Below are 14,054 nucleotides of genomic sequence, written 5' to 3' on the forward strand. Positions count from 1 at the left end.
TTCACGTGATTTTTGAATTAATTTTTTTCTTCGAGACTAGCAAAGTCACAAGGCGATAGCTGAATTATTAAGTTTATACACATTTTCATACAATAGAGCAACTTTCATCTCACACAAAAAAACAGTCAAGCACAAAAACACACACTTCCTGTTTGCCACAATTTCCAACTCATTGGTCACAATCTGTTTTTTCACATTACTTTTGTAAACACACATAAACAAAGTAGCCTGAAGGACAAACCACTTTCCATACCATTTTGTAGTGGTTGGATGCTTATTATCTCAGGGGAAATCAGAGAAAACATGCATCAATCACACGATGATATGAACATGTTTGACTGTGTCTGCAGGTGTGGAAACTATTTGAGTATGTGAGGTATTCAGGTCACAGAAAAGACCTCTTTTCTGTCTTGACAAATCAGCTGTGTTTAAAAGTGTTGCACACAATGACAAGTCACACTGAAGAATGGAGTCCATACAGTTTTATTCCACCTGGCTTTGTACACTGTTTGTTCACTGTTGTAGTGAAAAGACCGATCAAGTGCATTCACCTTCACCTTCACCTGTAGTCATGAGCTTTGACTTGTTACCAAAAATGAGATCGGGGATTGAAAAGCCGAGATAACAGAAAGAAGTTCAGAGTAAAACCACTGCTCATTCCAGCTGAATTTAACTAGTTCATCTTCCTTCATGGTTGGGGCCTCTGATCCAGATGCCTCCTGGACGCCTCCCTGTGGAGGTTTTCTGAGCATGTTTAACTTGTTGTAGACCTCAGGGCTAACACAGAGCATACAGGAAGAAGTAAGATCCCATCTGGCTTAAGAATGCCTCAGGTTCCTCAGGGAAGGAGCTTGAGGATGTGCCTCACCAAAAAAAACTCTGTTCAATATTACTGCTTGCCACTGGTAAATCCAGATAAGCAATGGATGGAATACTTCACAGGGTATTTTAATGAACAAAGTGAATTAAGTGTTTTGTTGGGGTTTTTTTTGCTGCCTGTTCCATAGAGATCAATTCCAGGTAGTCGTTTAACCAGTTGTCTATATTGAAACAACTGGGTTTCTTCACCTTCCAATTTATTAGTATTATTCGTTTTACTGAGAGAAATGCTAAATCTATTAAGTGTTCTGTCATCTATCTTATTTCCCAATGAACAAGTGTATTAATGTTGGTTTCTGTGCTTACAGCATGAAGAGCTCCCCTCCTGATGCTTCAGAGTCTAACGACAGCCAGCAGCTGGAAGGTACAGCCACACATTTCCCTGCTGCCTTCTATAATAACTGAAAAATGCTGTCAATATTTTTCTTACTTCATGTGTGTATGTTTTATCCAGCTCATATTTTAACCTTTTACAATGGTTGTCCCATGATTTAAGGGACTGAGATGGCATTTAATATTAGTTTTATCCTGGTTTTGAATTATATGTTGTGTCTCAACTTAATAATGAAATCTATATTTCCCTCATAGGTAAATAAAGTACTTGTTTATCTGTGTCTACCTGTCTAGATTTTACCCTTAGCTATACTATCATTAATGACTTCATGTTTTCGTTTACATACCCTTATCCTCTCCAGAATATGTGGCGTTGTACACCTATGAGTCTCCAGAGACTGCCGATCTGACGTTTAGTGAGGGAGATGTGATCTTGGTGAGCAAGAAAGAGGGAGAGTGGTGGAACGGCTCAATAGGCGACCGCACAGGCGTGTTCCCCAGCAACTACGTCAAACCTAAAGAGACAGATGTAAGAACTATCACACCTGTGGGATAAACTAGTTTAGTATAATGCAGTCTAATGGATGATGGATTATTTTATATTGTTTATGCCAGTTATTTCATTCAATTTCTGTATTTTGTGTCTTAAATTATTTAAATAAAGATCAATTCTGCTGAAATAAAAGACACATTATTTATATTTTTTCAGGTGTCAAGCACATCTGGAAAGAAGAAGCCAGGTAAGCTCACCATCTATTTTTTTTGTCTAATTTCAAATTTCAAACACAGTTCCCAGTTTTGTTCCCAGTCTTTTCAAAATGTTAAAGTTACATTTATGTCTTTGTGTTTATGCACAGAGATAGCCAAGGTGACCAGGGCTCACTCTTCTACTGGGCCCGAGCAGCTGAATCTGGAAATTGGCCAGCTCATCCTCATCCTCGGCAAGAACGTGTCTGGCTGGTGGCTCGGAGAACTGCAGGTCAGTTTTGTTTATTGGAAGCTGTGGCCCCACATCATTGTAGCAGGTCTGTGTGTTGTTCATTAGAGGTTTGTGGCAGAGAGGATCCCGTTCTCTGATGATGAGTTGTGTGTGTGTGTGTCTTTGTTGACCAACATCTTTGCTGTCTGGTGAACATCTTCAAGAAGTCTTTATTATCTTCTCTCCTTCTCCAGGCTCGAGGTAAAAAACGTCAGAAGGGCTGGTTCCCCGCCTCTAATGTACAAGTATTGGGATCCAACAGCGGCAAATCCACCCCAGCACCCCAACCAGGTAATAATGCACACACACACATCCAGACAAAAATACACATGAACCAACAATGTGGCAAAATAATAGTGTTTATAAGAAATATTCACATTCTTACATACAAACACACTCTCTTTCTCTTCTCCATCAGTCTGTCAGGTGATCGCCATATACGACTACACAGCCGCCAACGAGGACGAGATGAGCTTCTCCAAAGGTCAGCTGATCAACGTCCTGGACAAGAACGATCCTGATTGGTGGAAGGGAGAGCTCAATGGCGTCACCGGCTTGTTCCCTACAAATTACGTTAAAATGACCACAGCGGATTGCGACCCCAGCCAGCAGTGTAAGTACAATCCCTTAAACATGAACAGATTTGATTGATTTTTAATGGGTACAAAGCAGAACTCTATTTAAGCAGCAGCCATGTAATGTGCACCATCAACACCTAATGAGTATCTTTCATGTCACATATGAGAGTTACAATTCGGAACGCTACCTAGACAGAAAATACTCTGTGTGTGAATCTGTGTGTATATGCTTGATTTAAAGAGACTGTATAGTGTGTTTTTAAAAGTGTTTCTTTTATCAGTTGCATCAAGCATGTTTGGAGTGTTTTGATCAAAATCATCTTTACTTTTGCATGTTTGGGAAGGTGAGAACAATTCAGATCTAACCTGGATATTCACTGTCCACTTCTACTAACCCATTCCCTGGGAAACCTGCACACATTGTTATATACTTAGCTAAATTTAGAGTTTTGTATAAGAAATATAAGTAAAACTGGTTAGGATGAATTAAAACATACAGAAACATTTGAATAGCTGTAACTGAACCTATATTGTGACTGGAAATTGTGCATGACTACACAAAAGACGATCCAGTATGCATGTATGAAATACACAGATGCTTGACCTGCATGTTGCTTCAAACCTCTTTGACTAATTCTTATCCTTTGTTCATCCACTGTGTGCGACTTCCCCTCCACGCCCCCATCCACCATCACAAATATTTTTTCACCTACTCATTTCTTCATCTGTGTACAGTATCCTTTCTTCTCACTGACTGTTTCACCTTGTTTCTTTTTTCACTTCCTCCCTTCTTTCCCTTCCCAATCTGTGTCTCCTTCCCTCCCTCCCTTCTCCCCGTTCCTCGGCTCCTGTCTCTTTCTCCTTCTAGGGTGGTAGAAAGTCCTCCACCTCCTCCTCTTCCTCTCCTCCTCCTGACTTCAGAGAAACCCACTATTACACACTGCTCTGAGAGGGTGGAGTGTCTGGATCCCCCACCCCAATCTACTAACTAACTCCCACTGAGCTAATGTTACTTTTTGTGTGTGTGACTGAGTGTGACTGACAGGGACGCAGACTGTGAGATGGTACCTGTGAGCTTTCTTATGACTCAGTGCTAATTCAGTCAATCGTTAAAGCCTCAGTGCCTTGAGTGACTCTATCCTTGTCTGAATGTGAACTCATGATACAGAAAAGGTAGAGGGGTAGTGGGTGTTTTTGTGGCTCCTCCAGACACTTATTTTCCTCCCTCATCCCACATCCTTCTCTTTTCCTCCTCAGCTCTGACATTTCTTGCTCTTTCTCAATAATTATATCCACTCTTTCCATCTTCATCCTCCCCTTCATTTTTTGGAGTTCAGCTATCTCAGAGTCCACTATTTGTCTGTCTCTCCTCAAAGAGGTGTCTGCATTCAGACATGATGTGCATGTTTTACTGTCACTTTCTACGCCTTGTTATACTGATGAAGAATATCCTGCTAATTTATAAGGCTGTGGATATTGAGAATGAATGCAGCTTTATTGCAGTTGGGCTCGTGCCCTTCTCTTTTGCACTTGTCTTTTAACATACTCAGAACAAGTTAGCATTTGACCTGCTCTATTTATCAAATAAATTGTTTAAAAAAGTAATACAATATATTATACTACTACTAATAATAACAATAATAATAAAAGTAATGATGTCACTCAGGACCGAGTTAGAAATTGGAGTGGGGAGTGTGATTAAAAAATAATAATTTGTAGTTAATCTTCACTTCAGAGATGTTTGGAGCATTAAGAAGTACTTTCCTTGAATTATGTTGACTAAAACCCTTTTGCAGTGTGCTTTTTTCATTAGATTTTACTTTGCAAACCTTCACTTTAACCTAAATGAGACAAAAAATTGTACAAGTAGATTGGTACATTTTGTCCTCTATGTTTAAAAGCCATAATTTGGTCTGCTCAGCTGTTATCACTAACAGACATGGAAGGAAATAAGTGGTTGTGAAGTGAGATGAAGCGACTCCTTACCATATGGCTAACTCTTCTAAAGCCATAAGCTTTGCCTTCAGTGGTGATTGTAAAAATCTACTGCTGCACCTTATATTGATGCTGTTTTGGCTGAATGTTTTTGTCTGTGCACAAAGTGAATGCATGTCTGCGCCTAGTGTCCACTGCAGGTTGCATAATGATCATAACCATCAGGATTGTGGATACATTTCCTTCAGGTCAACAAGTGAAAACTAATCTATGCAAGTTTGAAAGAGGTTTGGCCTCATGTGAGGAACTGTGACTCTGTACTGAGGTACACTGACATCGAGGAGTTTAGTAAGAAACATCCCAGTACAGCCTGGATGTCTGCAGTGCGCCACTATCAAATTACTGTAACTGTAATGATGAACCTTAATGCAAGGAAAGGAAACTGCTGCTAAAGCGCTGGCCACTTTTTTGCTGCTTTCATTTTAATTCTGAGGTTTTCGGCTGCTCAGATTTCAAACGAAAAACTGTGTGAACCACACTGACAGGGAGCTGTGAGCACAACGGATCTGACCATACTTAAAAACATTTATTGTACGAGATGGTGTGACTATTTTTGAAGATGTTTCTTTTTCCTGATTGTGATATAAAAAACATTAAAGATTTGTTTGAGATGACCGTTAAGTGTTAAATTATTATTGTGACATGAAAGTATGTTCACTTCAACAGGGTAGATGTGTGCATGTGCTGTGTTCAGTGTTTATATCATCAACACAGTACATACGATTAAGATGAACTGATATGTGAACAACCTTTGTTACTGTTTTGGTGACATGTGTACTCAACGAGATGCAGAGTCAATCATTAATATATATTTATCGTATTGATCGTAATATTGATTTTAAAAAGCCAACAATTTAGATTATTTTTCTGTAGTCGCTGAAAACAGTTTTTTTTTAAACTCAGCTTTATCCACTCAGCATGTGTGTCAAAGGGCTGAGTAAGAAAGAAGGAATTCCTCTTCCTGTTTTGGTACAAACAGATTTTTTTTTTTTTTTTAAGTCCAGGAGAAGTTTTAGTGTCATACCAGCAACAAGAAGATAACAGCACAGAAGGTGATAGACACAAAACAGACAGGAGAGACAGAATAAGATCAGACATTAGAAATCAGACTGCCAACTGCATAAAATACTTGGACACGCAGAGGGAAAGAGGAAGAAAATACGATAAAGATAAACAGCTGGTCACATACGATGACTTTACACAGCAGATTCCACTTTCTAAACCTCTGGGATGAGACAGATGATGAGTTTGAAGTCAGAGAGGCAGAGTCAGTGGGTGAGCAACAGTCAGCCAGTGTGGGACTTCCACACTGGGCAAATGGGCACCCTGCATCAGGTAAGTGTGTTCATGTGTGTGTGCTGATCTGTTGTTTCCCTTCAGAAAGCTTCAGAAATTTGCATATTGAAATGAGAAATAAGAACAGGAAGAGTTCAAAAGCAGCGCCAGGTTTTTCCAGCAGGAGGCAGTACTGTATATGCAGTTCTTAGGTGTTGCCGTGGTGTTAAGCAGTGTCTTGTGGTTTTGTTGAAGTGGAAGCACTGATTGGATTGTTGTTTTCTGTACAGTTACTACAAGCCAGTCTTGTGTGTTCGTCCTCTCCTGCAGGGTGTGCAAATCTGAACAGCCTGGACACGCTGAGCCCCCAGGAGAAGAAGAGACAGGGTTACATTCACGAGCTGATACTGACTGAGGAAAAATATGTGGTCGACTTGCGTACAGTGATAGAGGTAATGCACACATATCAACAGAAACATAAACAGTTCCAGTCTGTAAACATAAATCAAGTACAGTTATATACTGAAAATTGTGTTTTTATGCAAATATGATGCATCTTTTTTCCTCTTCTGGGGTCAGATATGTGTTTGTTCTTCCTGATTGCCTAACTGATGATGTGTGTGCATGTCTTTAATCGTGTGTGTGTGTGTGTGTCTGTGTGTAGGTTTTCTATAACCCGATGTCAGAGTCTGGCCGCCTGAATGAAAATGAGATGGATATGATCTTTGTCAACTGGAAAGACCTGATACCCTGCAACACAACATTTCTCAAGTAAATATGGGATCTACAGACTGAATGTGATCTACAGTCACACTGACAGAGTGATGATTAATTGTACAAGTGCAGCTGCAATGTTGACAGTGCTGCTTGTTTTGTGTGTATGTGTGTAGGTCGCTTCATGCTCGTCAGAAGAGTGGTGGGGATAACATGCCGGTGCAGATGATTGGAGACGTCCTGGCAGCTGAGCTATCCCACATGCAGCCCTACATTATGTTTTGCTCCAGCCAGATCAATGGAGCCACGCTGCTCCAGACTCGTACCGACAACGAGCCGGACTTCAAGGAGTTTCTCAAGGTAGGAGGACAAGGAGACTGAGGGAGGAGTGAGCAAGGGAAGGAAGGAAGGGTGTAAAACCATTTATGCTCCCAATATCTGCTTTAAAACACCCAGTTTACATTCAGGTCCTTATTAATTACTTTCTGTGGTGCTTTTCAGTATTTTTATAGTTTCTGAATATTGATGTCAAACAGAGATGCTTTGACCGATACTGATATCAGATATCGGTCAAATGTTGACTCAAACCTGCATTATTTTCATATATAAGAACTCATGACATAGCAAGAAGTGTCTCTATGTATTTATTTGTTAAATTTTGTTTTACACAGTTTGGAAAGCATTGTTCAAGTCAGGCCTGATGTTCTACACAATGAAGCATACATTTTATTGATTGAACTTGGGTATCAGTATCGGCCATTACCTTGAGTCCCGATAATCGATTTTGGAACTGAATATGTCAGATTGGTGCACCCCTGATGACAAATTGTAAATGTTATCTGTCGTATCCATTTTTTTTTTGTGTTAAAATTAGTTGTAAAACATCATCACATGTAGTGTTTTAGACCTTTTGAAGTCTTACATTATGGATATTCTGCTGTCACATACAAGAAAGTAGAAAGAATCTAACTGCTGTCTTTTATCCTTCTCAGAAAATTGCCACCGACTACAGGTGTAAAGGCATGCCGCTCTCCAGCTTCCTGCTGAAACCCATGCAGAGGATCACGCGCTACCCACTGCACATCAAAAATGTAGGCCTCCGTGTTCATGAGCGTGTCTGTGTTTGAACTCCTCATTAATGTGGTCCAATCCTGACCTTACTGTGTGTAATTAGAACAAAAGAATGTTTTGTCTCATTTGTGGGAGAAAATAACTGTGTGTGTGTGTGCGTGTGCGTGTGTGTGTGTGTAGATCCTGGAGTGCACTGCAGAGGGCCACGCTGACCGAGGTCCTCTGAAAGAGGCTCTGGAGAGGGCGGAGGATCTCTGTAAACAGGTTCAGTTCTCCATTCATCCTCTCATTTATGATCTCACTCATTATTTTAATTACATGTTTTATTTGTTTTTATCCTGTGTGGATAGGATCTTTCAGTGTGTATGACATTTCTGTAACTGATCTACTGTGTGGAATAGGTGAATGAAGGCGTGAGAGAGAAGGAAAACTCTGACAGACTGGAATGGATTCAGAACCACGTACAGTGTGACGGAGCTGCTGAGGTATAAAGCTTGTTGATAAATTCACAAGTTAGTTTTTATTTAGTTATGTGAATTGATATGAATTCAATGTCATAGCATTAGACTCATTAGCCTTTATGTTATGGAATATGGAATAGAAAGAAACTGCAATACTAATAGAAACAAACATTTTCCACCCAATGAAGGTTGCTTATACACTTTCATTCTTTTAACAGCACTTGGTTTTTGACTCTCTCACCAACTGTTTGGGCCCCAGGAAGCTGCTCCACAGCGGAAGGGTGAGTAACACAGTAGCATCTCTGAAACTGTGAAGACTGGAGCCAGTAAATAACTTACTGCCAGTTTTCATATTCCCACAAAATGTTCATCTCGCTGATCTCACATTTTTTAAATCTAAAAAGAAAACGATACCAGGTGACAGGGTCAGTAAAGACACTTTAACTGTGTTGATCAGTGAGCTGGTTCACTTGAGGAGAAATCCAACAGAAAAGATCTTAAAAAGTGATGAGATCACCATGAAAAATATCATCTTATAAACTGAACATAACTGTTGACCTGCCTCATCACAGAGTTAAAGCAACATATTTGTAGAAGTAATTGTGTTTTGTAGTCATACTGTTAATACTGATTCATTGTTGACTTTACATTTTTCCAGATGTACAAAGTGAAGAGCAACAAGGAACTGTGGGCTTTCCTCTTCAATGACTTCCTGCTTTTGACTCACACATCCAAGCAGTTCACCTCATCTGGACCTGATAAACTGTTCAGCAACAAGAACAATGTACAGCTCAAGATGTACAAACCGGTAAGAAACATCAGAAATGTTTACCTCTTGAGGCAGCACGAGGCTTTGTTACTTTCTTTTTTTTAAATACTTTTATAAACCTCACAGTTCCTCTTTAAATTTTTAATCAGTCTCTTTTAATGTCGTGTTGGTTTATTTTCGACATCTTTCATTTCCTGAAGCCTGTGCTGCTAAATGAAGTTCTGGTGAAGCTGCCGGATCCTTCCAGTGACGACCCCACCTTCCACATCTCACACATCGATAGAGTCTACATACTCAAGACTGACAACATCAATGAACGGTAGCTGCCCACACACACACACACACACACACACACACACACACACACACACACACACACACACACATTTGCGGCCTTTCCCAGTTTGGTGGCCTTTCCTAATTACAGTGTACGTTTGTGTTTTCAGGACAGCGTGGGTACAGAAGATCAAGGCTGCATCTGAAGAGTTTATTGAGACAGAAAAGAAGAAAAGGGACAAGGTCTATCAAGGTCTGTCTCTCTCTCTCTCTCTCTCTCTCTCTCTCTCTCTCTCTCTCTCTCTCTCTCTCTCTCTCTCTCTCTCTCTCTCTCTGTCTCTCTCACACACACACACACACACACACACACACACACACACACACACACACACACACACACACACACACACACACATTTATACCACATTAATACAGTGATATCTCTGGATTAATCAATGAGTGTGTGTGTGTGTGTGTGTGTGTGTGTGTGTGTACACAGCGCGAACTGTGAAGGCGAGCGGGATCGGCAGACTCCTTGTGACCATCTTGGAGGCCACTGAACTTAAAGCGGCCAAACCCAACGGTGAGCACGGATGCACTCATGTCACAAGATGTCTTTGCCTATTTTCTCTTCTTTTCCTTTTTTTTTTTTTAACCTCATCTCAACTCTTTTCTCCTTTCCCTCTACCTGCTCTTTCATCCTCCTCTTCTCATCCCTCCAGGTAAAAGTAATCCCTACTGTGAGGTGACAATGGGAGCTCAGATCTTTACGTCCAGAGCGATCAACGACACCGTGCACCCCAAGTGGAACTTCAACTGTCAGTTTCACATCAAAGACGTCTACCAGGATGTCCTTTGCATCACCATCTTTGAAAAGGACCAGTTTTCACCTGATGGTCAGTCACGTGTTTGTTCCTTTCCTTTTCATGTCTGCTCACCAGTAATTGCTAATCATTTCTCTGTAAATCTCCACACATGCTTTTTTTCTTCATAGTGGTGGCTTAAGTTGAACGTTAAATTTGCTGCCTTGGTGTCATTTGAGCTCACACTGTACTGTCAGTGTGAGTTTTTGTGTACACTGTTTTGTTTTTTCTTCTTCAGTTTTCATCTAAAGTTGTGTTAAAATCTAATGAACACCCACATCCATGATTAGACAGTAAAGAACTGGAAGATATCTGCAGTTTGTTCTTTTAGGGATTGGTTAACCTTTACATACTGTCAAATTTGACCCATTTACATATTTGAGAGTTGTAAAAACACCCTATACACATTTTCTTTTATCTGGACTTTTCTTAATGTGTCCCACAGAATATACAAAAATGGAAATAAAATGCATTATTTCTTTATTTTTATGAAGCTTTTGAAGACATTTTTTTAAAATATGGAAATGTACAAATTTGATCTGTAGTTATTAAGGAAATTCAAAAATCAGCATTCAAACACATTGTTGTATTCATCATTGTATATAAAATGTTTTCCTGGAGCATAAAATAGTGATTGTGAATGCCTTTCTCTCAATTAGATGAATTAAACAGAAGGATTAATCAAACATTTATTATTAATGACTGATGGTATAGAGAGTAATCAGTCAGAATATGAACAGTACATAAGGATTAATTGTCTTATTTTGTTCGACATACAGTCCGAAACCCCAAAATATTCAATTAACTATGACTTTAGACTGAGAAAAGTAGCATTTCCACAATTTTTTGATTATCAAAATAGTTGCAGAATAATTATGATTTGACTAGTTGATTAATCAACTAATGGTTGCAGCTATAATGCGTAATAGGACAGAAAAATATTTTCTCAATTAAGGCACATATGTCTTTTTATGAATGTGGAAGTGAAAACATGATCACTGGGAGTTTTGCACTTTATCTCAAAGTGTTTCTTTTTGACACTTTGGTTATTTTGGTTGATCTCAGTTCAGGGGATGGGGATGTTGTGTGTTGTTTCTGATTCACACTGCTGATGTTATCTTTGCGAATCATAAAAAAAAAATCATTCCTCCTTACACATCTGCTTCTTTCACATTTCTTCTCTTCTATCAGACTTTCTGGGACGGACAGAGGTTCCCGTAGCAACCATCAAGAAAGAGTTGGAGAACAAGGGATCAGTGACGCGACGTCTTCTGCTGCACGAGGTTCCAACAGGGGAAGTGTGGGTCCGCCTCGACCTGCAGCTCTTCAACAGCAAATAGCCACGCAGGATGAACTGAAATAAGAACTGTGTCTGCTGTTGACACATCCAAATAAGAAAAGCTAACCAAATAATACAAGCTGCTTTTTCTCACATAAACAAATTAGAATATTTCCCATCACATGGCGCCTACCTGCTTCAAATGGGCTTCAAGAAGATACTTGTATCAAACAAGACATTCCTGAACTGTGTCTCAAACTGCACGCCTTAATATTTTAATAATTACCAGCACTAATAATACGTCTTCTGATCCTCCATTAAGAAGTAGGGTCTGTGTGGCATCAGCTGCACCAACTAATATGAGTAAGGGCTCTCTTTGTTTTCTCCCAGATGATGACCTCAGATGGAAAGGGAAGCGTTATTGCTGCAGCAGTTTGCACCTGAGCAACATAAACACCCCAAAGGAGATAAAAGGAAGAACTATAGCATGTCTTCTTCAACAGTGGAGATATATTGTGTCATAAAGCTGAATGTGGGTGTAATAATTTATGGCCTTCAGAGGAAGGTAGGACTGGACAAAAGCTGTTTAGAAGCAAGTAGTTATAGTGCTACTAATAAAGCAATAAAACTATTAATATAAAGGTTTTTGATCTCCTCTAAACTCACTAATAACAGTCGGTTATTAAGCATTCACTGATTTCAGTGTTTTAGACTCTGCCAAGTCTGCTCAACCAAGGTCATTTAACAAGTCTGTTTTATTTTATTCATCATCAAGATCTGAATGTGTTGAAGAGTTTGTTTTTTTTTGAGGACTGATGGCTTTTCAAGAGACTGCTGATCTGCTGTGTTGCCTTCGTTGATCATGAGCTGTCGGGTCTTCTTCTCACAGTGACATCAAGGGCCTCATGAACAGTAGATCCAGAGGACGGACAGTAACGTTGACAACCTGGATGAAGTGTTTTTGTCAGTCTGGAGTCAGTTTACTACTGTAGATAGAAGATCTCAGGATGTGTTGTTCTGGGTTGAGTCTGTAATAACACTGAACACTTATTTAGTTTATCTGCCGTGTTTATGTGTGAGTGTGTGCGTGCGTACAGTATGTGTCTTTGGAGTGTACCAATGTAAAGAACTTCAGCTGAGGGCTCTTGAGATGCTGCACCTTTTGGAGTTAACCAATAACTCTTGGCCTTAATGTAAATCAGTCTTTTAGAAATCACAGTTTCATAATCGTATTTTTTTTTTTTTTTTTCATTTTTATTGGGAGGATGATGTCACCACAGTAGTGGAATAATGGGAGTCTAGTGTTAGTCTTTTTTCTTTGCCTTTTTATCAGAACTTTGTCCTCCCTAAAGAGTCAGTTGTTTCTTCCTTTTTAGTATAAAAGGCTTTGATGAGGTAAACATTTGAAGTGACACAGATTGGCAGTTTGTCTCCAATACCAAACAGTTTTTTCTCACTTATGTGATTGTTACACTTTACACTTACACTTGTGATTGTTCGTTACAGATTTCAGTCTTTCTTCAGGCTGACCTCACTGACGACAGTATTGCCCGTCTCAGTTGCCTCAAATAGTTGCCCTTAAGAAACATCTGCCCATGCCAGTTATTTACGTAGTAGCTTGACTTTTCTCCTTCCTTGTTTTTATTATCCCAGTCTCCTTTCTAACTCTGAGCACCTGCTGGTGCTCTGGATATTAATGAAAATGTGTTGTATTTATTTCTTAATTTATGCGTGTGAGACTATCCAAAGGTTTGAAGCGGCTTTGCTGTGTCATCTTGGATAATCAGCTGGTATCCACTGGGTTTGTTCTGAACGTGGGTGATGTCAAATATTAAAAGATGTGTTCGTAGACAGATGTTGATATTCTTTTGAACGGCAATATGATATCTTAGATGGTTCTCTGAGTTTTACTGTAAGTAGGCTAGGTCACTAGTAATTTTGTTAAGCCTGCTATTTTGTTACATGTATTCTTTTTCGTTTGTCATTCAATCAACAAAACAGTTTTTAAGTCTTTTATTAACTTCAATGTTTATTTTCTATTTGTGGACAATGTGCAAAGAGACTGGACTACCTTCTGTCTATCTGTGTGTGGGGGTTTGTCATTTGTTTTATTGGATCTTTTATTTCCTGCAGCTGTTGACTTCTGCTGTGCTAACTGAGTTTATGGCCTCTCTAATGCAGACTGCCTGTTCACAGCTGATCAGACTGGGGTCTGTACCTGCTGTTTGTACTCACCTGGGCCTCTACACGGCAATGAATCAGGGTTTCTTAAGTCAAATTAAAGGCATTAAAAGTGACCGAACTCTCAACATTATTTGCTGACATAAGGAAAAGTGACATTTAACACTCTTAGTTTTAAGTGCAGTTACAACAGAGGATGGAAGTTTACCGATTCAGATATGATGTTGTGTGGGGAACAGGAACATAGTTATCAAGTGTCTAAATAAAGAGAAATTACACATTTAAACACACATTTTAATTTTAAAACATTAGGTCACACTTTTTACTTTCCTTTGAATTCCTCATAAACCGTATACTTAACAGATTCCCTTTTAATTTGTAATGAAAGCCTATGGTGTTAG

General features: G+C 39.4%; 1 protein-coding gene across 2 annotated transcripts in view; it reads left to right on the forward strand.

Annotated features, from left to right (window-relative positions):
• Positions 1–12,732, forward strand: part of itsn2b (intersectin 2b) — a 32,373-nt gene extending 19,641 nt beyond the window's left edge. For both annotated transcript variants that reach the window (XM_053316015.1, XM_053316021.1), the window contains exons 22-40: positions 1,188–1,243; positions 1,575–1,741; positions 1,922–1,952; positions 2,070–2,191; positions 2,386–2,482; positions 2,610–2,804; positions 6,370–6,491; positions 6,704–6,810; positions 6,930–7,113; positions 7,746–7,844; positions 8,005–8,088; positions 8,226–8,309; positions 8,504–8,566; positions 8,944–9,093; positions 9,255–9,373; positions 9,501–9,583; positions 9,830–9,913; positions 10,053–10,226; positions 11,385–12,732. In XM_053316015.1, coding sequence (XP_053171990.1) covers positions 1,188–1,243; positions 1,575–1,741; positions 1,922–1,952; positions 2,070–2,191; positions 2,386–2,482; positions 2,610–2,804; positions 6,370–6,491; positions 6,704–6,810; positions 6,930–7,113; positions 7,746–7,844; positions 8,005–8,088; positions 8,226–8,309; positions 8,504–8,566; positions 8,944–9,093; positions 9,255–9,373; positions 9,501–9,583; positions 9,830–9,913; positions 10,053–10,226; positions 11,385–11,533 — 2,170 coding nt within the window. In that variant the 3' untranslated portion in view covers positions 11,534–12,732. The remainder of the gene's footprint in view (positions 1–1,187; positions 1,244–1,574; positions 1,742–1,921; positions 1,953–2,069; positions 2,192–2,385; positions 2,483–2,609; positions 2,805–6,369; positions 6,492–6,703; positions 6,811–6,929; positions 7,114–7,745; positions 7,845–8,004; positions 8,089–8,225; positions 8,310–8,503; positions 8,567–8,943; positions 9,094–9,254; positions 9,374–9,500; positions 9,584–9,829; positions 9,914–10,052; positions 10,227–11,384) is intronic.
• The last annotated feature ends 1,322 nt before the right edge of the window (positions 12,733–14,054 follow it).

This window comes from Scomber japonicus, chromosome 1 (assembly GCF_027409825.1).
Source record: "Scomber japonicus isolate fScoJap1 chromosome 1, fScoJap1.pri, whole genome shotgun sequence".
Lineage (NCBI taxonomy): Eukaryota > Metazoa > Chordata > Actinopteri > Scombriformes > Scombridae > Scomber > Scomber japonicus.